The following is a 27,104-nucleotide window of genomic DNA, read 5'->3' on the forward strand; positions in this document are numbered from 1 at the left end:
TAAGGAGCCTTTTGGTCCTAGACTTGGCGCTCCGGTACCAATTGTCGTGTGGTAGCAGAGAAAACAGTCTATGACTTGGGTAACTGGAGTCTCTGACAACTTTATGGGCTTTCCTCTGATACCGCATATTATATAGGTGCTGGATTGCAGGAAGCTTGGCCCCAGTGATGTACTGGGCCGTACGCACTACCCTCTGTAGCACGTTACGGTCAGATGCCGAGCAGTTGCCATACCAGGCAGTGATGCAACCGGTCAGGATGCTCTTGATGGTGCAGCTGTAGAACTTTTTGAGGATCTGGGGACACATGCCAAATCTTTTCAGTCTCCTGAGGGGGAAAAGGTTTTGTTGTGCCCTCTTCACAACTGTCTTGGTATGTTTGGAACATGATAGTTCTATGGTGATGTGAACACCAAGGAACTTGAAACTCTCGACCCGCTCTACTACAGCCCCATTGATGTTAATGGGGGCCTGTTCGGCACGCCTTTTCCTGTAGTCCACAATCCTCTCCTTTGTCTTGCTCACATTGAGGGAGAGGTTGTTGTCCTGGCACCACACTGCCAGTTCTCTGACCTCCTCCCTATAAGTTGTCTCATCGTTGTCGGTGATCAGGCCTACCACTGTTGTGTCATCAGCAAACTTAATGATGGTGTTGGAGTCGTGTTTGGCCACACAGTCGTGGGTGAACAGGGAGTACAGAAGGGGACTAAGTACATGCCCCTGAGGGGCCCCCGTGTTGGGGATCAGCGTGGCAGACGTGTTGTTGCCTACCCCTACGACCTGGGGGCGGCCCGTCAGGAAGTCCAGGATCCAGTTGCAGAGGGAGGTATTTAGTTCCAGGGTCCTTAGCTTCGTGATGAGCTTCGTGGGCACTATGGTGTTGAATGCTGAGTTGTAGTCAATGAACAGCATTCTCACATAGGTGTTCCTTTTGTCCAGGTGGAAAAGGGCAGTGTGAAGTGCGATTGAGATTGCGTCATCTGTGGATCTGTTGGGGCGGTATGCAAATTGGAGTGGGTCTAGGGTATCCGGGAAGATGCTGTTGATGTGAGCCATGACCAACCATTCAAAGCACTTCATGGCTACCGACGTGAGTGCTACGGGTCGGTAGTCATTTAGGCAGGTTACCTTCGCTTCCTTGGGCACAGGGACTATGTTAGTCTGCTTGAAACATGTAGGTATTACAGACTCAGTCAGGGAGAGGTTGAAAATGCCAGTGAATACACTTGTCAGTTGGTCAGCGCATACTTTGTGTACACGTCCTGCTAATCCATCTGGCCCCGCGGCTTTGTGAATCTTGACCTGTTTAAAGGTCTTGCTTACATCGGCTACCGAAACCGTTATCACACAGTCATCCAGAACAGCTGGTGCTCTTGTGCATGCTTCAGTGTTGCTTGCCTCGAAGCGAGCATAAAAGTCATTTAGCTTGTCTGGTAGGCTCGCGTCACTGGGCAGCTCGCGTCTGGGTTTCCCTTTGTAGTCCATAATAGTTTTCAAGCCCTGCCACATCCGACGAGCATCAGAGCCGGTGTAGTAGGATTCAATCTTAATCCTGTATTGACGCTTTGCTTGTTTGATGGTTCGTCTGAGGGCATAGCAGGATTTCTTATAGGCGTCTGGATTAGTGTCCCGCTCTTTGAAAGAGGCAGCTTTAGCCTTTAGCGCGATGCGGATGTTGCCTGTAATCCATGGCTTCTGGTTGGGATATGAACGTACGGTCACTGTGGGGACGACACCATCAATGCACTTATTGATGAAGCCGATGACTGAGGTGGTATACTCCTATGTGCCATTGGATGAATCCCGGAACATATTCCAGTCTGTGCTAGCAAAACAGTCCTGTAGCGTAGCATTCATGTCATCTGACCACTTCCGTATTGAGCAAGTCACTGGTACTTCCTGCTTTAATTTTTGCCTATAAGCAGGAATCAGGAGGATAGAATTATGATCACATTTGCCAAATGGAGGGCGGGGGAGAGCTTTGTATGCATCTCTGTGTGTGGTGTAAAGGTGGTCTAGAGTTTTTATTCCTCTGGTTGCACATGTGAAATGCTGGTAAACATTTGGTAAAACTGATTTAAGTTTGCCTGCATTAAATAATTTTTTGCTTATAGCCTTATAGAGTTGGTTGAGTGTGGTCTTAGTGCCAGCATCGGTCTGTGGTGGTAAATAGATGGCTGTCAACAATATAGATGAGAACTCTCTTGGTAGATAGTGTGGTCTACATCTTATCATAAGGTACTCTACCTCAGGCGAGCAATACCTCAAGACTTCTTTAATATTAGACATTGCGCACGAGCTGTTATTGACAAATAGACACACACCCCCACCCCTCGTCTTACCAGACGTATCTTCTCTGTTCTGCCAGTGCATTGAAAATCCCTCCAGCTCTAATATTATCTGTGTCTTCGTTCAGCCACGACTCGGTGAAACATAAGATATTACAGTTCTTAATGTCCAGTTGGTAGGATAATCGTAATCGTAGGTCATCAATTTTATTTTCCATGTTATTTTATTTATTGCATGTTAGCAAGTAGAATTGATGGCAGTGGGAGTTTACTCGCTCGTCTATGGATTCTCAAAAGGCAGCCCGATCTGCATCCTCTTTTCCTCCACCTTTTCTTCACACAAATGACGGAATCTGGGCCTGTTCCCAGGAGAGCAATATATCTTTCTCGTCGGACTTGTTAAAGGAAAAGTTCCCAGTTCTGATGTCCAGAAGTTATTTTCGGTCATAAGAGACGGTAGCAGCAACATTATATACAAAATAAGTAAAAAAATAAGTTACAAACAGCGCAAAAAAACGAACAAAATAGCACAATTGGTTACGGGCATGTAAAACGTTAGCCATCCTCTTCGGCGCCATCTTCCTTGGCATAGATTCTACAAGTGAACCTAAACCATGCCAGGAAAATGCACACCATAACATATACAGCACTTTGTATGCCTTGTTTACTTAAGTGTTTTCTTTATTTTGGCAGTTACCTCTATGCCTACAGTTGGGAAGGCCACAGTTTTGGGCAGCATGCACAACAAATACTGTGTAGGCTACATCTTCTTGCGTTGTGGCCATAGACATATAATCCATAGAAGGATTTTGTAACCTCTTATCCTGGCAATTTGACTGTTAAACTCATGGGTACACTAGCAATGGATGCCAGTCCTGACTTGAATGGGAACTGCCATCTATGGATTAAAGATTATATGGTTGGTTGAGGCTGTTGGTTTCCCATTTGCATATTTCAAAATACAATCGCGGGAAAAACGTACAGTTTGGAAAGCAAATGCCTACTGCTGAACAGAGAAGACTAATCTGTCTGTTGAATCAATAGAAACACATTTTTCTCAACATCTTCCAATTTGTAACTAACAGCAGTGAAAAAGGTGAGTAGCCATGGCTTCATTTTCATCATTAGGTGAGTCAGTGTGCCACTGAAAATTGTATTTAGTTGACTACTGTAGCCTATGATATATATACACTGTATAAATATTACCTCCTAATATTGTAAAATCTGTGTCACTTCATTGGCCTGGGCTATTGTTTGTTTGAATTCAAGACAAGATTGATCTCAGTTTGTCAGTGTCAGAGAAGACACTCATTTAGGTCATTTGTGTGGTATTAAAAAAGATTCAGCTAATGTCTTCTGCCAAGTAAATTATGTAGAATTGTATGAAATGCGTTTTTAAAAGCCTCAACTGTAGCCTATGTCACATGGCAAACGTAGGATTATTATAAGGGGTCTTTTTCTTCAACAGTAAATTTACCACTCATCGGGAACTACCTCAAAGGACCAAAGTGGATTCCTGCTACAGTCAGTGCTTCCGTGTCCTACACTGTTCATACTGCAGAGGATGTCATCTGGAAAAGGCACACAGATCAGTTACTGTTGAGTAAAGCAACACAGACAAAACCACCAGTCGTGAGTGGTCCAGAACTGTTACTGGGTGACACCCTGACCCAGCAGTCGTCACCTAGGGACTCACAGTCACGTTCTCAAGTCACTGACTCAGCCGTACCCACACAAGTGTGTGACAAGACTGTGACACAGGCTACTCATGCCTACACCTGTGTCAACACCACAGTCTAAAGACATTGTTATTGAGTCACGTTGACGCTTGGACTTGTAAGGTTGTTCATATTGTTGTTCATAATTGAAGTAGGTGGGGTGGAGATGTTGTGTATTGGGGTTGTATTGCAGAGCATCATGGGTATTCTATGTGTTGAGATGTGACATTCTCTATAAATAGTTAAACTGATTCCGTCTCCCGTCTCATCATTATTGAATTGTTATAAAGACCTGGTTATGAAACCAACGAGACATAACACTTGCTGCAAGACCCAAAGGAAAAGAACAGCCAGACATGACAGTACCCAGCTAGCACATTTGGTTTCTTCCCACTGGGCACAGACGTCAGCTCAATGACTAGTTTTGATTTTAATTTAGTTGATTTGTCAACTAACGTCAATTCAACATGAAACTAAAAAAATATTTACGTTAAAAGTTCGGTGAAATTGCCCTCAACTTGATGACTTTTTTCAAATCCAAACAGTTTTCCACGTTGATTCAACGTCATCACATAGATTGTTTGGTGTTGAAATGACATGGAAACAATGTTGATTCAACCAGTTTGTGCCCAGTGGGTTGGAAGTTGTGGGAATGTATGTTTTTGGTTTCACATTGGTTGTGGAAAAGAAGCCATACGTTTCCTGACCAGTAAAACAGAACGTTTTTTTGCTTTGAAACATAGATTTTTAGGGAGGTTCTGAAAACATTTGACTCTGGTTCCTTGAAAGTTTTCCTGGGAGGTTTCATTAATGCTCTGAGAACAGAAATGTTAGGTTATTCTGAGGTTTTTGAATAACTAACCTTAATGTTTCAATAAGACTTTTTTTTAATAACACTGCTAGCTTATTTGGGGTTAACTTTCTAGAACTCCAAGCACAGACAGGACACATGGAAATTAATCTCCTTTGGCATTAATCATGCAAACACATTTCTTTTTTTTATTGTGACACAGCATCATTGGGATTCAAACCTATAATCTTCTGTTCTCTATCCATGGAATTAGTCCACCACGCCACCAGGATGGAGCTAGCATGCCATGTTTTTGTACGCATATAAAGCTGTTCATTTTAGTATATTCAAACAGACTCCATTTCAAAGGAAACAAGCACTCATTAAGATCAGGTGTGGCCAATTAGTGGGCGCGGCCAACACACCTGAACACACTTAACGAGAGACAGAGAGAGAGAGAGAGAGAGAGAGAGGAAAGATTAAGAAAAGGGGGAGAGAAATTGAGCTGGCTCTGTGTTCACATTCTGACCTCTTGTTTCAGTCTGGGAGAATGTAATGTGTGTTCTGATGGATGTTTTTTCACACTGACGTGGGATCAGTCTTCGTTTCCCTGTGACATTCTTCTCAGCTTGCTACCCTTACCAGAGCTGGTCCTGGATCAGCCCTAAGGGACATCCACAGCAGAGCAAGGCCAGAGAGTAAACACTGCACTGAACAAACCCAATGCAGCCAGCAAAGGAGATTGTAGGCTACAGTAGGAGCCTGAGAATATTAGCTGGGGGGAATGAGTGGGGAGAAACCACTACAGGCTTGGCAACACATTTTAGAACAAGTTCATAATTATGCCTAATTTGCCCATTCATACTGCAAGTACATTTTTCTTAAATAAAAGAGGAAGGAAGTACTATTGTAATAGTTATTAGTCAACTGGTGTGACCCTTGACTGGTCTCATTGGATGCAGGTCAGGGCAAACTGACATAGTGTAGAGTAGACAAAACATCCTCCCTGTGTGTTTAGTGTATGTACATGCGTATACATGAATGTGTTTTGGCATCAGTACCCTGGCACCATAGATCTTGTATCACAGAAGCCATGGAGTAAAAACATACATAAGGTTTTCAGATCACAAAAACAAACCCGCTGGTTCAGCCTGCCATTTCCTCTATCCACTCCACTCTGCCTGTACACACCGATCAATGCCAATCTTACAGGAAAAGTACAGAATCCTCTTAAGTTATCAAAAAGAATAGCATCTCCCTGTAACAGAATTCCTCTTTATAATTCTTGTAACGAGCAAAGGGAAGCCTGGTCTCCCAGTACACTTTTAAGTGCAGTACAGTGTGTGCTGCATTATTACTGCTAATCGTATTACATCAATATCCACACAGTAGGAATTTCCCTTTCTGTGTGAGAGTGTTTGTGTGTGTGCTCCTTGACTGAGGCACACACACACACACACACACACACATACACACAGCATATTTCTCAACACTGGAGCTCTCCAGGATTGACCCAGCGGGGCATTAGTGTGGCCGGGTGTGGCCTTTTCAATTGTGTTCACAGGAGGTGGCATAACTACGACGTAACAAAGGGGGACACATGACGTTGTTGTTGGAGGGATTAGTTTGTGTGTGTGTATTGTGTGATACAGAGATTCAGTGATTACATGCATTACAGCATTATACTCAGTAGTATAAACATTACTATTACGTAAAATCAATTATTTCATTACAGTTTTTCTCAATTGCGTGCATTTTTTGTAACAATGTTGTCAATTTTCAAAACAGTCCACAAGACACAGAACTCTGTGGAATTTTTCTGGTTTTGACCCTCAACATGTCCCGTCTCTGTACCCGCCTGCCTGCCCACCCTGCCTGCCCCTGACCCTGAGGCTGCCTGCCGACCTGTACCCTTGCCCCATCTCTGGATTATTGACCCCTGCCTGCCTTGACCTGTCTCTTGCCTGCCCCTTGGACTATTAAACCATTGTTTATTCAACAAGTCTGCATCTAGGTCTTACCTTGATTCCTGATAGTATAGGCCTAAATTCACATCAAAGCAAAGCTCTATAATGGAAGGTCACAATGTAGGAGATGACTTAGGAGTAACCCAGAGTTAAGTAGAAGTAAACCAACTTCATTCTCTGCATGTCTGCAAAATAGTAAAAAAAAGACTATTAGACAGCCTAGATCAGGGGTGTCAAACTAATTTTGTGCAGATGTATTTACTGATTGCCGGAAACAGTAAACACAATTGAACACATTTATCTTCTGATGAAAACAATGTGTTAATACTCTGTGAACAAAACACTTAACAGTGAATTTTGTATTCGCTGATGACATTTCAAACCAAATAAAATAGCATGTTATTAGTCACATGTGCCGAATACAACAGGTGAAATGCTTACTTACAAGCCCCTAACCAATAACGCTGTTTAAAAAAATACAGATAAGAATAAGAGATAAAAGTGACAAGTAATATAACAAAAGCGAGACTTTAAAGAGGGGGATACCGATAAAGAGTCAATGTGCGGGGGTACCGGTTATTTGAGTTAGTATGTACAGTTGAAGTCGGAAGTTTACATACACCTTAGCCAAATAAATTTCACAATTACAATTCCTGAAATTGAATCAGAGTAAAAATTCCCTGTCTTAGGTCAGTTGGGATAACCACTTTATTTTAAGAATGTGAAATGTCAGAATAATAGTAGAGAGAATGATTTATTTCAGCTTTTATTTCTTTCATCACATTCCCAGTGGGTCAGAAGTTTACATACACTCAATTGGTATTTGGTAGCATTACCTTTAAATTGTTTAACTTGGGTCAAACGTTTCGGGTAGCCTTCCACAAGCTTCCCACAATAAGTTGGGTGAATTCTGGCCCATTCCTCCTGACAGAGCTGGTGTAACCGAGTCAGGTTTGTAGGCCTCCTTGCTCGCACACGCCTTTTCAGTTCTGCCAACAAATGTTCTATAGGATTGAGGTCAGGGCTTTGTGATGGCCACTCCAATACCTTGACTTTGTTGTCCTTAAGCCATTTTGACACAACTTTGGAAGTATGCTTGGGGTCATTGGGGCGGCAGCATAGCCTAGTGGTTAGAGCGTTGGACTAGTAACCGAAAGGTTGCAATATCAAATCCCTGAGCTGACAAGGTACAAATCTGTCATTCTGCCCCTGAACAAGGCAGGTAACCCACTGTTCCAAAGCTGTCATTGAAATTAAGAATTTGTTTAAGACTTAACTGACTTGCCTAGTAAAATAAAGGTAAATAAATTGTCCATTTGGAAGACCCATTTGCGACCAAGCTTTAACTTCCTGACTGATGTCTTGAGATGTTGCTTCAATATATCTACATAATTTTCTTTCCTCATGATGCCATCTATTTTGTGAAGTGCACCAGTCCCTCCTGTAGCAAAGCACCCCCACAACATGATGCTGCCACCCCCACGCTTCACGGTTGGGATGGTGTTCTTCGGCTTGCAAACTTCCCCCTTTTTCCTCCAAACATAACGATGGTCATTACGGCCAAACAATTCTATTTTTGTTTCATCAGACCAGAGGACATTTCTCCAAAAAGTACGGTCTTTGTCCCCATGTGAGGTTGCAAACCGTAGTCTGGCTTTTTAATGGCGGTTTTGGAGCAGTGGCATCTTCCTTGCTGAGGTGCCTTTCAGGTTATGTCGATATAGGACTCGTTTTACTGTGGATATAGATACTTTTGTACCTGTTTCCTACAGCATCTTCACAAGGTCATTTGCTGTTGTTCTGGGATTGATTTGCACTTTTCGCACCAAAGTACGTTCGTCTCTCGGAGACAGAACGCATCTCCTTCCTGAGCGGTATGACGGCTGCGTGGTCCCATGGTGTTTATACTTGCGTACTATTGTTTGTACAGATGAACGTGGTACCTTCAGACGTTTGGAAATAGCTCCCAAGGATGAACCAGACTTGAGGAGGTCCGCAATTTTTTTCCTGAGGTCTTGGCTGATTTCTTTTGATTTTCCCATGATGTGAAGCAAAGAGACACTTAGTTTGAAGGTAGGCCTTGAAATACATCCACATGTACACCCCCAATTGACTCAAATTATGTCAATTAGCCTATCAGAAGCTTCCAAAGCCAAGACATAATTTTCTGGAATTTTCCAAGCTGTTTAAGGGCACAGTCAACTTAGTGTATGTAAACTTCTGACCCACTGCAATTGTGATACAGTGAAATAATCTGTCTGTAAACAATTGTTGGAAAAATTACTTGTGTCATGCACAAAGTAGATGTCCTAACCGGCTTGCCAAAACTATAGTTTGTTAACAAGAATTGTGTGGAGTGGTTGAAAAACCAGTTTTAATGACTCCAACCTAAGTGTATGTAAACTTCCGACATCATCTGTACATGTAGGTAGAGATATTAAAGTGACTATGCATAGATGACAACAGAGAGTAGCAGTGGTGTAAAGACGGGGGGGGGGGGGGGGGGGGCACTGGAAATAGTCTGGGTAGCCATTTGACTAGATGTTCAGGAATCTTATGGCTTGGGGGTAGAAGCTGTTTAGAAGCCTCTTGGACCTAGACTTGGCGTTCCGGTACCGCTTGCCGTGCGGTAGCAGAGAGAACAGTCTATGACTAGGTGGCTGGAGTCTTTGACAATTTTTAGGGCCTTCCTCTGACATCGCCTGGTATAGAGGTCCTGGATGGCAGGAAGCTTGGCCCCAGTTATGTACTGGGCCGTTCGCACTACCCTCTGTAGAGCCTTGCGGTTGGAGGCCGAGCAGTTGCCATACCAGGCAGTGACACAACCAGTCAGGATGCGCTCGATGGTGCAGCTGTAGAACCTTTTGGAGGATCTGAGGACCCATGCCAAATCTTTTCAGTCTCCTGAGGGGGAATAGGTTTTGTCATGCCCTCTTCACGACTTTGTTGGTGTGCTTGGACCATGTTAGTTTGTTGGTGATGCGGACACCAAGGAACTTGAAGCTCTCAACCTGCTCCACTGCAGCCCCGTCGATGAGAATGGGGGCATAATCGGTCCTCTTTTTCCTGCAGTCCACAATCATCTCCTTTGTCTTGATCATGTTGAGGGAGAGGTTGTTGTCCTGGCACCACACGACCAGGTCTCTGACCTCCTCCCTAAAATATGTCTCATCGTTGTCGGTGATGAGGCCTACCACTTTTGTGTCATCAGAAAATTTAATGATGGTGTTGGAGTCGTTCCTGGCCGTGCAGTCATTGTCACGAATCCCGTTTCCTGAGTCGGGTTTTTGCCTGTGTTCTGTCCTGGAGTGTTTTTTCCGGCGTCCTGGAACGCACCCTGTCTGGTTGCCGGGCAATGTAGCCAGTTGGGAGTTTTGATTACCCGCGCCTGTATCCCATCAGCTATCTGCACACCTGGTCCTGATCATCATCTCTCCTCTTCATAAGCCCGGACCTGACATCCATTCCCTGCCGGATCGTTAGCCATGAACAGTATGTTGTGCCATAGTATCAGCCTCAAGTTGGATAGAATTTGTTTTGTGGTTTTTTTACGTATTGCTTGCCTTAAACTTACCTCCGTTTGTTTTGTCTTCAGTTACTCACCCGGATCATTTACCCCATTCCCGCCTGGTCGGAGGAGGATTCCGCTACCCCATTGGATTCACCTATTTACTCCCATCAACTCACCACCGCTGCCCGCTACGCCACCTGGATATATCTACCCATTCACATTCACTTGTAAATAAATACTCACCTTCTTCCTACTCTCCTTGTCCTGGTCTGCTTCTGGGTTCGATTTTGAAAGATCGTGACAGTCATGAGTGAACAGGGAGTACAGGAGGGACAGAGCACGCACCCCTGAGGGGCCCCTGTGTTGAGGATCAGTGTGGCGGATGTGTTGTTACCTACCCTTACCACCTGGGTACGGCCCGTCAGGAAGTCCAGGATCCAGTTGCAGAGGGAGGTGTTTAGTCCCAGGGTCCTTAGCTTATTGACGAGCTTTGAGGGCACTATGGTGTTGAACGCTGAGCTGTAGTCAATGAATAGCATTCTCACATAGGTGTTCCTTTTGTCCAGGTGGGAAAGGGCAGTGTGGAGTGCAATGGAGATTGCATCATCTGTGGATCTGTTGGGGTGGTATGCAAATTGGAGTGGGTCTAGGGTTTCTGGGATAATGGTGTTGATGTGAGACATGACCAGCCTTTCAAGGCACTTAATGGGTACAGACATGAATGCTACGGGTCGGTAGTCGTTTAGGCAGGTTACCTTAGTGTTACTGGGCACAGGGACTATGGTGGTCTGCTTAAAACATGTTGGTATTACAGACTCGGACAGGGAGAGGTTGAAAATGTCAGTTGGTCAGCGCATGCTCGCAGTACACGTCCTGGTAATCCGTCTGGCCCTGCGGCCTTGTGAATGTTGACCTGTTTGAAGGTCTTACTCACATCGGCTTTGGTGAGCGTGATCACACAGTCTTCCGTAACAGCTGGTGCTCTCATGCATGTTTCAGTGTTATTTGCCTCGAAGCGAGCATAGAAGTAGTTTAGCTCGTCTGGGAGGCTCGTGTCACTGGGCAGCTCTCGGCTGTGCTTCCCCTTGTAGTCTGTACATCCGACGAGCGTCAGAGCCAGTGTAGTACGATTCGATCTTAGTCCTATATTGACACTTTGCCTGTTTGATGGTTTGTCAGAGGGCATAGCTGTAAGGAGTGACGCCGGACAGGAGAAGCAGGTACGGGGAGTCAAACATTTAATAGGGAACAGACATAGAACAAGACAAGAACAGCGTCAGAACACAGATAACACAGACATATGACAATCATTCCCGAAGCAGGGAACAGAGCTTGGGAACAGACAGATATAGGGAAGGTAATGACACAAGTAATTGAGTCCATGTGAGTCCAATGATCGCTGATGCGCGTGACGGGGGGAAGGCAGGTGTGCGTACTGATGGTGGCTTGAGTGCGTAATGCTGGGGAGTCTGGCGCCCTCGATCACCAGAGGGAGGAAGAGCGGGAGCAGGCGTGACAATAGCGGGATTTCTTATAAGCTTCCGCTCCTTGAAATCGGCAGCTCTAGCCTTTAGCTCAGTGCGGATGCTGCCTGTAATCCATGGCATGTACGTACGGTCACTGTGGGGACGACGTCATCGATGCACTTATTGACGAAGCCAATTGGAGTTTTTAGGGAGTTTTTTCCTAGCCACCGTCTTTCTGCACCTGCATTGCTTACTGTTTGGGGTTTTAGGCTGGCTTTCTGTACAGCACTTTGTGACATCAGCTGATGTAAGAAGGGCTTTATAAATACATTTGATTGATTGATTGCTTGAATGACTGATGTGGTGTACACCTCAATGCCATTGGAGAAATCCCGGATCATATTCCAGTCTGTGCTAGCAAAACAGTCCTGTAGCTTAGCATTGGCTTCACTTCCGCGTAACTCATCGATTTTATTGTCCAAAGATTGCACGTTTGCTAGCAGAATGGAGGGAAGTGGGGGTTTATTCGATCGCCTGCGAATTCTCAGAAGGCAGCCGGACCTTCGGCCCCTCTTTCTCTGCCTCCTCTTCACGCAGATCACGGTGATCGGGGCCTGTTCCCGAGGAAGCAGCGTATCCGTCGCGTCGGGCTCAACAGAGTCGTGAAAGGAAAAAGAGGATTCTGCTAGTCCGTGGTGAGTAATCGCAGTCCTGATGTCTAGAAGTTATTTTCGGTCATAAGAGACGGTAGCGGCAACATTATGTACAAAATAAGTAAAAGAATAAGTTACAAACAATGCAAATAAGCGAACAAAATAACCCAATCGTCTGGGGGCGTGTAAAATGTCTGCCATCTTCTCCGGCAACCTTAATTCCTCCTTACATTTGTATTTAAAGTTTTGCAAAAGGTGTTCTAAGATATACAAGTCAGTTACCCAGAAAATGTATTCACTCACAAAGAGTGTATGCTAAATGACTTAACTGTAAACTGTAGCAAGACAATTATCAGAAGTTCTGTAAATGTATCTGAGCATATGATCACTGTTGTTCTGCTGTCCATACATTTCAACACAGGTCCCTCCCCAAAAATGTACACGATTGAGAAAAACTGTAACTGTTTAATTAATTCACTGGGTAATGAATTCTTATTATCGATTCAGGCTTGGCTGAAAGTACCAACTTTGTCAGAAAATAGCATTTTGTTCCCAGGCAAAGTGCAATGTCACTTCTACCCTCCCCCCATCCCCCACCACCATTCTCTATTCTCTCTCTTTCAATCATCCCCTAGAGATTCAAATAGAGAGTTTCTGATGCTGATAATGTACAGTAGGCCAAAAACATTATTTTTTTGCTCCATGGTTTGTTTTTCTGCTCTCACACTCCTGGCCAGCCTATCACCTTTCCCCAGGGCTGTAGAAGGATACCCATCAGCGAAATCTGGCTCCTGCTCCTCTCCTTACACTAACACCACTGTATCAGCCCTTTGATCCAGTGAAATCTCATTGTGGGAACAAACACAACATTATACTTTTCTTTTACAATCCATTATCAAGCAGTGATATTCAACCTGGATGAGAACAAGAGGATGAGAAAGATAGAAGACTATCTCAGATGAACTAACTATTTTCCTATAACAGTATATCTCTATCACCATCTCCTTGCATTCAAAGTGCCTTCTTTACACCAATTGTAGAAAACAGCTCATTGCCATTATAGCAATGGGATCTGACATTTGGCCTGGGGAGAAAATGGCACTTGAGTGCTACTCTCACTGCCAAAGAGTAATCTGTAAGAAGAGTTGCCATGACTACCTTCGCATAATTTCTGGCAAACAAAAGAGATTGAAGGCTTCTCAAATGAAGGGTTTGTGCACGCTCCACGCTTGAGTAGCAGTCGGAAAACGTAACGAAACACTCGTCTAGATGTGAAGCGATCCTTCTATTTTTCTCTGTTTGTATGCAGTGCACTTGTGTTGTGTATCAAATTCTCATATGTGGTCTTCATATATGAAGCTGAGAAAGCTGAGAAACCATTCATTCCCCAGCTCTCAATTAGTTAAGACTCTTTTTGAGAGCTCAATGCCGTCTTCTCCTGTCCCAGAAATCGATTTGATACGCAAGGAGAGGAGAGGAGACAGAAAATCTGTAGATGAAGGACTTCAGAACATGAGTGTGTAAGCGATGGAAGGTCAGAATCTAAATGTATGAGAGAGGAGCAAGGGAGTAAAGAGAGGAGGATAAAAATACAAATCACCGTGACAGGGAGTCAGAGCCCACTGTATCAGACTCCATTTACTATTCATGGAAATGTGACACATCGTCCCTGCTAAGCGCAATGGATGGCCCTCACTCCAAAACCCATTCCATCCACAACCACTAGCTGTTCAATGCTGAGTGTAATTGAATTTCTCAAAGTCGACCTGACTGCGAAAGCACAGCTTTATATCATTTGTAAGTCTACTTTCTGTGTCTGCAGCAGGAAAACACACACAAGCACGCACGCACACACAGACAGACAGATACAGACACACATACACGCACACACACACAAACGATGTCCATGTCGTGATATTTGAGACCTAGCTAAGATCTGTGTGTGTTTTCTATGTGGCTCTGGGCTATATGGCTATATGTGCACTACATAAGGAATAGCGTGTCATTTTAGAAGTGTCTCTGTGTCCTGTTGATGTCATGAAGCTGACTGGCTGGTGGTGTTCTGCTGGATGAATCATGATGGTGCAGCTCAGCCTGCTGAACATAATCCCTGACATGAAACCCAGTGCTGGAACAGAATGGTATTTAAATGGAGGAGCAAAGGTGATGCCACTGATACTTAATAGACATTGTGCAACCCACATATTGTACATAGTCATAATCAAATGGGCTCAGCTTTTAAAGCATTAAAGTCATTAAAGATAATCAGACATTGACCTTGCTTATATTGGGCATTATATAAGGCTCAGTACTAAAGACATTACTTTAAATTCATGATAATGATAACTACGAGATTATACTGTCCAAATTAATTTGGTTCACAGTCCCATCTTCCATTCCTGTACTGAATATCAAGGTTTTAGTGTTAGCCTCAGTTTATTTAGCCTGAAAGTTATTTCCAACTCTTTTCCCTGAGCCCACTGCTCAAACCTCTTCAAAGCATGCATGTATTCAACAGAGACCTACACATACAAGGGTGTGTATGTAGAGTCGAGCTGGGCAGGTATTAACAGTGCTTATATTAATGACATTCCTGCTTCTTACCAGAGGAGTGTGACTAGTGAGCACACACACACACACACACACACACACACACACACACACACACACACACACACACACACACACACACACACACACACACACACACACACACACACACACACACACACACACACACACACACGCATGCAAGCACACAAACTCCCCGAGCCCTGCCTCTCTCAGCCACAGAGTTTGTAAACAACTGGACAGGTAGAAGTTTATACCCTCAGCTGATGTACCTCATGTATGACGGTGTACATTTCCTTTGCCACATTTACTCAATTAGTCTCTCACATTTTACATTTCCATGGCTATCGCAAATTAAGAAACACTTTATAGATACAGGTAACTGCCAACATAATCGGGCGTTGGGCCACCACAAGCCAGAACAGCTTCAATGCACTTTGGTATAGATTCTACAAGTGTCTGGAACTCTATTGGAGGGATGCGACACCAATTATTCCATGAGAAATTCCATAATTTGGTGTTTTGTGGATGTCTCAGGAGCCGTTCCAGAATCTCCCATAAGTGTTGAATTGGGTTGAGGTCTGGTGACTGAGACGGCCATGCCATATGGTTTATATTGTTTTCATAATCATCAAACCATTCAGTGACCACTCGTGCCCTGTGGATGGGGGCATTGTCATAGCCATGGTAGCCAAAATAATGGGCAAAATAATGGTCTGCCCAGCATTTTTATACATGACCCTAAGCATGACAGGATGTTAATTGCTTAATTAACTCAGGAACCACACCTGTGTGGAAGCACCTGCTTTCAATATACTTTGTATCCCTCATTTACTCAACTGTTTCCATTATTTTGGCAGTTGCCTGTAAAAATCTCGACAGTATGCTGACTTGCACAAAACTTGACAATATTCTGCATCACCATGAAAAGTTTGAAATCATTGGGGGATGAGTATTGACATGCCAAACTAACTTCACAGACCTATAAAATGTCAGCGAGAGCAGGTGTTGTGCTGAAGTGTGAAAAGCAGTTAATTCCCGTGAGCCATGTAATCTCAGATTCTTATCATCAAAGACCATATCTGAATAATAATTATTCTAGAAAGTCCTTGCCCCTCCTAGGTATAAAGCAAGAGTCAGAGAGCTTTTGGCTGTGTGAAATGACACATATCACCAAAACTAGTATTATCGGCTGATATGTTCCCAGGGTGTTTCTTCCATAACAAAGCCACAAAGTCCGCCAATGGCAAACAGGTACACAACAGCAACCGAGACTCCCGAAGAAAGGAGAAGAGAAGACAAGAGAAGTGTGGAGAAGAGAAGAAAGGGTTCACAGCTATGTGAAAAGGAGAAAGAAATGTCATGTGTGCTGACTATGTGTCTTTAGACATCTTCATGAAGCATGTGTTGTTTACCTTCAGGCAGAATTCACAACTAGGAAAACCTCACCACCTGAATGGCACCATGTTGTGAAAAATAACAACCAAGTAACAACCAAATAAACAGCCATTGTTTGGTGCACTATGTAATGGTTTTGCGATGCTTTGATAAAGAAAGGCATTTTAGAGTATTTGGCCATCTCACTGCCTGAATGCTGCATTGTTGTGGGAATAAAACCAAATAACAACCAAATAAGACAGTCATTTGTACTAATATACAGACTGTCCTTTTTTACTGTGGTCTTTTGTGGCCACCCTCGGTAGAGCCTGACGCTTGCAACACCAAGGGTCGTAGGTTGGATTCCCGCTGTGGCCACCCATACGGAAAATGTATGCACACATGTCTGTAAGTCGCTTTGGATGAAAGTGTCTGCTACATGGCTTATGTCATACACTAGACATACAAAAGTATGTGGACACCCCTTTAAATGAGAGGATTTGGCTATTTCAGCCACACCCGTTGCTGACAGGTGTATAAAATCAAGCACACAGCCATGCAATCTCAATAGACAAACATTGGCAGTAAAATGACCTTACTGACTTCCAATGTGGCACTGTCATATGATGCCACCTTTCCAACAAGTCAGTTTGTCAAATTTCTGCCCTGCTAGAGCTGCGCCCGGTCAACTGTAATTGCTGTTATTGTGAAGTGGAAACGTCTAAGAGCAACAACAGTTCGGCCACGAAGTGGTTGACCACACAAGCTCACAGAGCGGGACCGCCAAGTGCGGAAGCGTGTAGCACGTAAAAATTGCGTGTCCTCGGTTGCAACACTCACTACCGAGTTCCAAACTTCCTCTGGAAGCAATGTCAGCACAAAAACTGTTATTTGGGAGCTTCAGGAAATGGGTTTCCATGGCAGAGAAGTCGTATACAAGCCTAAGATCACCATGCGCAATGCCAAGCGTCGGCTGGAGTGGTGTAAAGCTTGCCGTCATTGGACTCTGGAGCAGTGGAAACACATTCTCTGGAGTGATGAATCACGCTTCACCATCTGGCAGTCCGATGGACAAATCTGGGTTTGGCGGATGCCAGGAGAACGCTGCCTGCCCGAATGCAACTGTAAAATTTGGTGGAGGTGGAATAATGGTGTGGGGCTGTTTTTCATCGTTTGGGCTAGGCCCCTTAGTCAAGTAAAAGGGAAATCTTAACGCTATAGCATACAATGACATGCTAGACAATTCTGTGGTGCCAACATTGCGGCAACAGTTTGGGGAAGGCCCTTTCCTGTTTCAGCAAGACAATGCATCCGTGCACAAAGCGAGGTCCATACAGAGATGGTTTGTCGAGATAGGTGTGGAAGAACTTGACTGGCCTGCACAAGGCCCTGGCCTAAACCATATCGAACGCCTTTGGAATGAATTGTAACGCCGACTGCGAGCCAGGCCTAATCGCCCAACATCAGTGCCCAACCTCATTAATGCTCTTGTGGCTGAATGGAAGCAAGTAGTAGCAATGTTCCAACATCTAGTGGAAAGCCTTCCCATAAGAGTGGAGGATGTTATAGAAGAAAAGGGGGGACCAACTCCATATTTATGCCCATGATGTTGGAATGAGATGTTCGATGAGCAAGTGTCCACATATTTTTTGTTGTTGTTGTAGTGTATATACTTTATACTGTAATTTGTAGCATACAGATAGCCTTGATTCAGTATTTGGTCAACTCACAACCTGAATGCAGCCATGTTGTGGGCAAACAACAACAGTATTGGCTTTGGTCTGTGTCCAATGGCTCTTGCAGTGTCTCTTCGTGGCTTCATCACACAGGATCCTCCCTGGTGAGACTCATCTCTCACCCCTACAGAGACCCAATCTGGAGAGAGAGGGGGAGATAGGGGGAGGGAGAGTGAGAGAGAGATGGATAGAGAGAGACTGAAAAAACATCAAAACGTTTCCCTTTTTATCTACACGAGTCCTTATACTCAAGAGTTGTTTGTTTTTTTTGCCTGAGGCAGCAGAAAAACATGTTGCTGAAAAAACAGACACTCTACTATAAATTAATGTCAATCATATTATAATCAATTCTAATATTGTATTGAATCGACAGCATGCTGCTTTTCCCAGACTACTGTCTGCACTGCATTAACGTCCATCCCCTGAGTTGGACAGGCTGAACAAATCAAGCATTTCTGAAACATTCTGTCCCCTTTTGTCTGGGTATTTGGGGCAGGATATACTATTCAGTCTCAAATCTGTTCCCCTCTAAAACACACCCTCCCTCCCCTGAATCTCCCTTTCCCCAACTGTATAATTCATTCATGCGGTGTTGTGTTTATTGTGCAAACCTAGAGCTCTGGAGTCCATGTTAGGTAAGAGTGGGCTGTGACGTCAAACACCTTAGGTCTAGCAGAGAGAGAGAGAAATAGCTTAAGCTCGACACAGCTGCTTTGTAAGAGCACAGAGCCACAGACAGACAGAACTGGGCCATTGTGCAACAAAACCACTCACACAGTCCCACAGACCATGACCTTAAAACTAAGTTTCATCATAGGAAACGCTATAGCTGGTAGCCTAGGGAACTTTAGCCTACTGTTTAACAGTGAAAGGTTACACTCACACATAATATCCTATTTGCTAAGCAAGGACCCAATCTGCATCTTTTACTCTAATGTACATTCATTTCACAATATCCATTCCTCTCTTGCACTCCTAAGGCTTAGGAAAGAGGGTTCAGTATAACCCTGTAACTTCAGATAGGGGCGTATACAGTTCAGAGTGTGCTTCCCAATCAGTAGTCACAACAAGCCAAGGCATATCAAAATGTCATTGGAAAGCTCTACAGCCAGTACAGCCAATGATCCAAGTACATAAGTGAACCTCAGCCACCCGAGCCACGGATTGTTCACCTCGCTACCATCTAGAAGGCGGAAACAGTACAGGTGCATCAAAGCTGGGACAGAGAGACTGAAAAACAGCTTCTATCTCCAGGCCATCAGACTGTTAAATAGTCATATAACTAGCCGGCCTCCGCCCAGTACCCTGCCCTGAACTTAGTCACTGTTACTAGCCGGCTAGCACCCGGTACTCTACCCTGCACCTTACAGATTGCTGCCCTCAGTGCTTTCAGAAAGTATTCACACCCCTTGACTATTTAAAGTGGATTAAATAAAGATTTTGTGTCACTGGACTACACACAATATCCCACAAAGTCAAAGTGGAATTACGTTTTTCGAAATTATTACTAATTAATTAAATATCAAAAGCTGAAATGTCACGAGTCAATGAGTATTCAAACCCTTGGTTATAGCAAGCCTTGATAAATTCAGGAGTAAAAATGAGCTTAACAAGTCACACAATACGTTGCATGGACTAACTCTGTGTGCAATAATGATTACCTCATCTCTATACCCCACACATACAATTATCTGTAAGGTCCCTCAGTCGAGCAGTGAATTTCAAAAACAGATTCAACCACAAAGACCAGGGAGGTTTTTACAATGCCTCGCAAAGAAGGGCACCTATTGGTAGATGGGTAAAAATCAAAATAAATCTGACATTGAATATCCCTTTGAGCATGGGGAAGTTATTAATTACACATTGGATGGTGTATCAATACACCCAGTCACTCCAAAGATACAAGCGTCCTTCCTAACTCAGCTGTCGGTGTGGAAGGAAACTGCTCAGGGATTTCACCATGAGGTCAATGGTGACTTTAAAACAGTTACAGTGTTGAATGGCTGCGATAGGAGAAAACTGAAGAGGGATCAACAACATTGTAGTTACTCCACAATAGTAACCTAAATGACAGCGTGAAAAGAAGGTAGCCTGTACAGAATAAAAATATTCCAAAAACATGCATCCTGTTTGCAACGAGGCAAAGAAATTGACTTTATGTCCTGAATACAAAGTGTTATCTTTGAGGCAAAATCAAACACATCACATCACTGAGTACCACTCTTCGTATTTTCAAGCATGGTGGTGGCTGCATCATGTTATGGGTATGCTTGTCATCGGAAAGGACTAGGGAGTTTTTAGGATAAAAAGAAGCGGAACAGAGTTATCTCTGCAAAATCCTAAAGGAAAACCTGGTTCAGTCTGCTTTCCAATAGACACTGGGAGACAAATTCACCTTTCAGCAGGACAATAACCTAAAACACAAGGCCAAATATACACTGGAGTTGCTTACCAAGATGCATTTGAATGTTCCAGAGTGGCCTAGTTACAGTTTTCACTTAAATCGGCTTGAAAATCTATGGCAAGACTTGAAAACGGCTGTCTAGCAATGATCAACAACGAACTTGACAGAGCCCGAATAATTCTGAAAAGAATAATGTGCAAATATTGTACAATCCAGGTGTGCAAAGCTCTTAGAGACTTACACAGAACGACTCAAAGCTGTAATCACTGCCAAAGGTGATTCTAACATGTATTGACTCAGGTGTGTGAATACTTATGTAAATGAGATATTTCTGTATTTCATTTATAATACATTTGCAAAAATGTCTAAAACCATGATTTTAGAAGTAACACAACAAAATGTGGAATAAGTCAAGGTGTATGAATACTTTCTGAAGACACTGCACATAGTCATTGAACTCTAGTCACCTTAAATATGTTTACATACTGTTTTACCCACTTCATATGTATATATATATATCATTTTATATTTAACCTTTATTTAACTAGGCAAGTCAGTTAAGAACATATTCTTATTTACAATACTGCACAGGAGGTTGGCGGCACCTTAACTGGGGAGGACAGACTAGTGGTAATGGCTGGAGCAGTATGAGTGGAATGGTATAAAATACATCAAACACATGGTTTCCACGTGTCTGATGCCATTCCAATCGCACAGTTCTGGCTATTATTATGAGTAATCCTCCCCTTAGCAGCCTCCTGTGATATACTGTATTCTAGTCAAGGTTCATCCTAAAAACTACTGCTGTACACACATTTTGCATTGTTAGGTATTACTTCACTGTTGGAGCTAGAAACATGAGCGTTTCGCTGCACCTGCGATAACATCTGCAAAATATGTGTATGCGACCAAAACAATTTGATTTGAACAGAGCAAATTCCTACACGGTGACATATGTCCTTCCGCCAAACGGTCTGTGCACTACTTCTCCCTTTCTACATACTTTTTGGCACAACGTCTCACAACGCTTATTGAATTTACGAAATAATCATACAGGCGTAATCTTTGGCCATAATTAGAGCAACTACAACAAATCATTGTCTCTGATATTTGAGTCAATATATCTAACCCGTTTCAGTGTCAGTTGGTTTGCTATACAAATGAGTTTTCTTCGATTTACTACTTTCATTGTACATAAACCACCAAATAAGTTATTTATGTTCAGTATCTCAACAATCTTCATTCAACATTATGACAACAATATGTAGTCCCAATGAACATGAAAAGCTTACCACTAGCGTAATAGACCATTATTATTGACTGACTTGCAGAACCTACAATTGGGACGTAAGATTAAGTTGTTCACGAATGACGAAAGACGAGTTTGGCCAATAGAATAGCGTTATTTGGTGTTGACCTCTGAGAGCCATATCACCGCCTACTTTATGTCCGTGGCGGAGTACAACCTATATAAACAAGACAGTCCGCAATTTAAAGGGCAGAGTTGTAAAAACTCCCAGGCAGTAGGGGGTTAGCAATATCGCAGAGATATTCCAAAACTCCAATTGACCTCCACATAACTCGACTGGAATAATAATTTAGATTTATAGTTACAGCAGTAGATTTTGTACAAGAAGGAAGTAACCATCTCGTTATTTTGTTACGTTAGCAAGCCATTCAATCGGTCTTCAGACAGTGCAAGGACCTGAGGTGAATTTGTTGAACTCTAAATGTAAGTATAATTCTCTTCATCACTTCAATATAAGTCGTTAGCAAGGCAGTCATTTAAGCATTAGCTTGTCTCCAGGGATTTGACAAGCTAACGACCGCATATTCTGTCTTGTTTTGGTTGGGTAACTAACGTTAGGTTGGTTAACGTGATAGATACTAGTTAACGCGTTAACTTCTATAGCTAACGATAGTGTGATATCTAGACGGCTAGTTAGAAACCCATACATCAGTCTAATTTAGGCTAAAAAACAGAACCAGCGTTTTAGCTACCTTGGTGGTAATTGAACAACCGTAAAGGATATTTGGGGCAAGCCAACACACCTTATCCGATGAGCGTGAATCCCCTTCACTGTATTTATCAGGCTAAAACCTCCGGTATGCCAGCTGCAGTTTAGCCTACATCCCCTTCACATCCTGGTTGCGTAGCTAGCTAACCATTTCGTTAAAACTAGCTAGCGACGTTATTGGTTGGATTCAAGTGAAGCAAGCAAAGCTATGATAAGGATTTGGCTTGGACGTTTTGACCATTCGTATAATCTCAGATATAGCTAGTATTACCAGTCATTTCTAATAAAGGCATCTAGCTAGCTATGGTCGTGATCAGAAATTCAATGAGGATTACGTAACAAGGCTCTCTGGGATTGCAGCTAGTTCAGTTCACCAGCTGCTCGCTTACATTCTAGCCAATGTTTGTGCCCGGTTTCTCCTGTTACCATCACTAACCAATATTATTCTTCCATCTCATCATATCAAATGAATTGGACGTGAGTGTACAATTATTGCTCAGATTATATCGTGTGAGGATACAATGTCTCGGATCATTGGCTAAATTGCTTTAATTGCATTAAAAGGGGCCATGAGCCACCATTGTCCAGAGGTCAACTATGCTTGCCTTTAGTTGTCACTAATGCTAGAAAACCGCTGGGGAACACAGCCCTATTTATAACTGCTAATGTTGTACAGCCTACCTAGACACAGCAATGCAGTGTACAGGGAAGTGAATGGCTGAACTGTAAATGCAATCAGGCTTATAAGGCCAACAGCTTTCCAACTGAGCTAAAATAATATATGCCATTTAGCAAACCATATCCAAAGTGACTTATTCATGCGTGCATACTTTTTTTTTTGTATGGGTGGACTCGTACATATTACTTGTATGAATATGCAGTTATACTATTGGACAGTAGATTTAGCTGTATAGCATATTTTTTTTAATGTTTAATGTCGCTTCCCTCTTATTCCAGGTTTAGGAACCCTACCCTGTGAAAGGAAGGATATCGGTTTCAGCAACCAGCACTTAATCAGTGTCCCTGTTTGGCCCAAACTAATCACCACTGCCTTGGAGGTTTTTGCAACACTCAGGAATACCAACTCAATAACGAAAAAACAACCTGCCGCAACCGTGAAGCAGCTATGCAGCTTGAAATCCAAGTAGCCCTCAACTTTATTATTTCCTATTTGTACAACAAACTCCCCAGAAGGCGTGTGAACATCTTCGGTGAGGAGCTCGAGAGGCAGCTGAAGAAGAAGTATGAAGGCCACTGGTACACTGATAAGCCATATAAGGGCTCTGGGTACAGGTGCATCCATGTAGGGGAGAAGGTGGACCCTGTGGTGGAGCAGGCAGCCAAGGAGAGTGGCCTGGACATTGAAGATGTCCGGAATAACCTCCCTCAGGACCTTAGTGTGTGGATTGACCCCTTTGAGGTGTCCTACCAGATTGGGGAGAAGGGGCCGGTCAAGGTGCTGTACGTGGACGATAATAATGAGAACAACGGGTCCGAGCTGGACAAGGAGATCAAGAACAGCTTCAACCCAGAGGCCCAGGTCTTCATGCCCATCAGTGACCCTATTGGGGCCTGTTCTGAGTCCAGCTCTCCCTCCCCATCCTTTGGGCAGTCTGCGGCTGTCAGCCCCTCCTTCATGCCACGCTCCACCCAGCCTATAACCTTCACCACCGCCACCTTTGCAGCCACCAAGTTCGGCTCCACCAAGATGAAGAGCTCCGGCCGCAACAACGGTAATGGCGGCAACGGAGGAAACTGCAACAAGGTGGCCCGCACCTCCCCCACCAACAACCTCGGGCTGAATGTGAACACCTTGCTGAAGCAAAAAGCTATGTCCACCTCCATGCTCTCTCTGTATGGCCTGGGCCAGCAGCAGAAGGCCTCGGCACTCTCTCCTAATGCTAAGGAGTTTGTGTTTCCAAGCCTGCAGGGTCAGGGGAGCCCCAGTGGAGTGTTCCCCAGCGAGGGGGCACTCAGCCCGCTGCAGTACAACAATGCCTTTGATGTGTTCGCGGCCTACGGCGGTCTCAATGACAAGTCCATCATGGATGGGCTGAACTTCAGTCTCGGCAACATGCAGTATTCGAACCAGCAATTCCAGCCGGTGATGGCTAACTAAACCTGAAACGACAACGTGATGTTATTTATGAATGACGACGGTGGCTCGAAGAGAAGGAAAAACACACACATTAAGAAGAACTGGACTTTCAAGGAAATCATGACGTGGGTCCTCTGAGGAGCTCTGTCTAGTCAGTGAAGCAGCATGTGCCCAAGTTTTATTTTATTTATTTTTTTCTACCCCCTTGAGTCTTTTGCTTAAAGCTTGTTGTACAAATGCGTCCAAGCTTGGTTACTTAAATTCAACATGCATTGTGTTTCTCTTTTCCTTTTTGCCAACCAAGCACAATTTTTTTACTATGTTGGGAAAAACAAAAAAATGCTCCGTAACATGAGAAAAAGAATAATAATACAATCTTCAAGTTCAGGCCTCATACAGTATTTTACAGGTGGTAAGACATGGCTGATTTTTATGAATTGGCACTACATGGGGTTACTTGGTCTTTTTCTAACTGTATAATTTAGTACAGAGTTTGTAAGATATCAGAGTATATTGTTTCTATGACATGGTATTGCATTTATATCTTTTTACTACTCCAGTGATCTGTGATGGCTGCAGCAGCTTTTCGTTATTTTTTTTATTTTATTTTTTAAGAAAGAAATCCATCTTTAAAATGCATCAAATATTCTAAAGATTGTGTACATAGTATTCCTTAGTGGTGGAATTCAAAGTGTACGAGTTGTATTTTCTGTTAAGAGTTGACCGATTTTGCTATATTATGGACAAATGTAATCGTATAAATTAATTTTGTACCAACATTGTGCAATACTTGATAAAAATACAGTATTAAAAAAAGTATTGAGTCAGTGTCTTACATGTCAAGAGGGACAGAGTTTATATTAAGTTTGTATTAAAAATGCTTAAATTATATGCTGGTCTTTATTTTTTTTTAATTTCATATTTGCACCCTGGTCTTTTTAATAAAATAAACTAGTCAATGTGATTTGTGGACATTGGATTTATTGTTGAGGACAGGAAGCACACTTGCATTTATTAGACTCAAAAGCTCATTGGTCATCTTGCTACAAATAACTTATTACATGGGGGATTTATTTAGGCTCAATCAGGGCAAGGCCTGACTCCTCACTATGCCAGGGATGGTGTTGGTGTGTTCCATTATAGTAGTCCAACAGTAAGGCTGATCATTTCACATCCACCTTCTGAACAACCTTGGCTTTTGGGAAAGCCTTGGCCCTGGACAGATAAAGAAGGCTAATGATAGCCATGTTAGTGTAGAACCATATGTCTCATGCCCAATGGCGGTTTAAGATAAAATGCACGAAGCCAATGGACAGAATGAATTGCCAGTTTCTCTAAAACCATACCCAGAATCTACACTTCATATGGCCACTACTCCAATGTTGTGCATGTGAACTCCCAGGCTATTCATGATTATGGAATATCAGTTCCTTCAGAGGACCCAAAGTCCATGCCCATCACTGGGTAGCTTAGCATGTGAGTTGTGACATAAACAGCTCGAGGGGCAATTTGTGTCACTTGTCAAATCAAGATCTGATTTCTCCCATCCAATCGAAGTTTCCAAGGTCTGTTTTGGGGCTCTTGTGTTACTTGGTTTTTTAAGGGGGAAGCCTATCTACCGATATGTTTACAAGTTCAGTGGAGGGAAGACAGTTTTAAGCCCTGCACTAAGTGTGTAGATCCGGCTACACAGTAACACAACACCTGCCTGTGTGTTGGCCTGAGATATCATTACAGACTATGGGGAGCGTCACGTAAAGTGAATTGGAGCTCATTTAAGGCTAGAACAGGCCAAACATTCACCATGGTTTAGTGCTTCAACAGCTTAACTCGCCAAACAGATAATCACATTTGCAATTCTGTATGTGGAAAACGTAGCAGCAGGGGAATATCTTGTGTTAATGCTTCAAAGACCTCCTACTCCTCTCTCTGTGAAGGGTCTTATGGTCTATTAGGCATGTGGACAGGCCTGTAATCATATGGCTTGGGTATTTCAACTCCCAAAGTGTGCTTTGTTAATGCAGCTTAAGTGTAAAGCCCACTTGTGAGAGGGCTCTGTGGAGGATTGAGATTACATTTTGTGGCATTCACTGAGCATGTTTGTGTGAGTTTGATGTGTGTGTGTGCCTGTGTCCATGTTTGTCCACGTTTGCAAAACTAGTACAGAACTGTATGAACGTGACACACACACACACGCATTTGAGTAAACAGAGCCACAGATGGTCCTGTGTCCCACCAGCTGGTCGTCTCCCAGGGTGTGTGATGCTGGCTTGCTGGGGCCCCATCTAGTCCAGGCCACAGTGTATTTTCACAAAAGATACCTCTCTTATTTGATATACAGTGCATTCCGAAAGTATTTAGACCCCTTGACTTTTTCCACATTTTATTACGTTACAGCCTTACTCTAAAATAGATTCAATAGTTTTGTCCCCTCATCGATTTACACACAATACCCCATAATGACACAGCAAAAACCAAAAACTGAAATATCACATTCACATAAGTATTC

The 27,104-nt window shown here is 43.3% G+C and overlaps 1 protein-coding gene across 1 annotated transcript; it reads left to right on the forward strand.

Moving 5' to 3' along the window:
* The first annotated feature begins 21,970 nt into the window (after positions 1-21,970).
* Positions 21,971-25,554, forward strand: LOC139580759 (protein Tob1-like). Its single transcript, XM_071409742.1, has 2 exons — positions 21,971-22,211; positions 23,455-25,554. The coding sequence occupies exon 2, from the start codon at positions 23,624-23,626 to the stop codon at positions 24,614-24,616; it is 993 nt and encodes a 330-aa protein (XP_071265843.1). The 5' UTR covers positions 21,971-22,211; positions 23,455-23,623; the 3' UTR covers positions 24,617-25,554.
* Positions 25,555-27,104: the final 1,550 nt, after the last annotated feature.

Source organism: Salvelinus alpinus, chromosome 7, assembly GCF_045679555.1.
Source record: "Salvelinus alpinus chromosome 7, SLU_Salpinus.1, whole genome shotgun sequence".
Classification (NCBI taxonomy): Eukaryota; Metazoa; Chordata; class Actinopteri; order Salmoniformes; family Salmonidae; genus Salvelinus; species Salvelinus alpinus.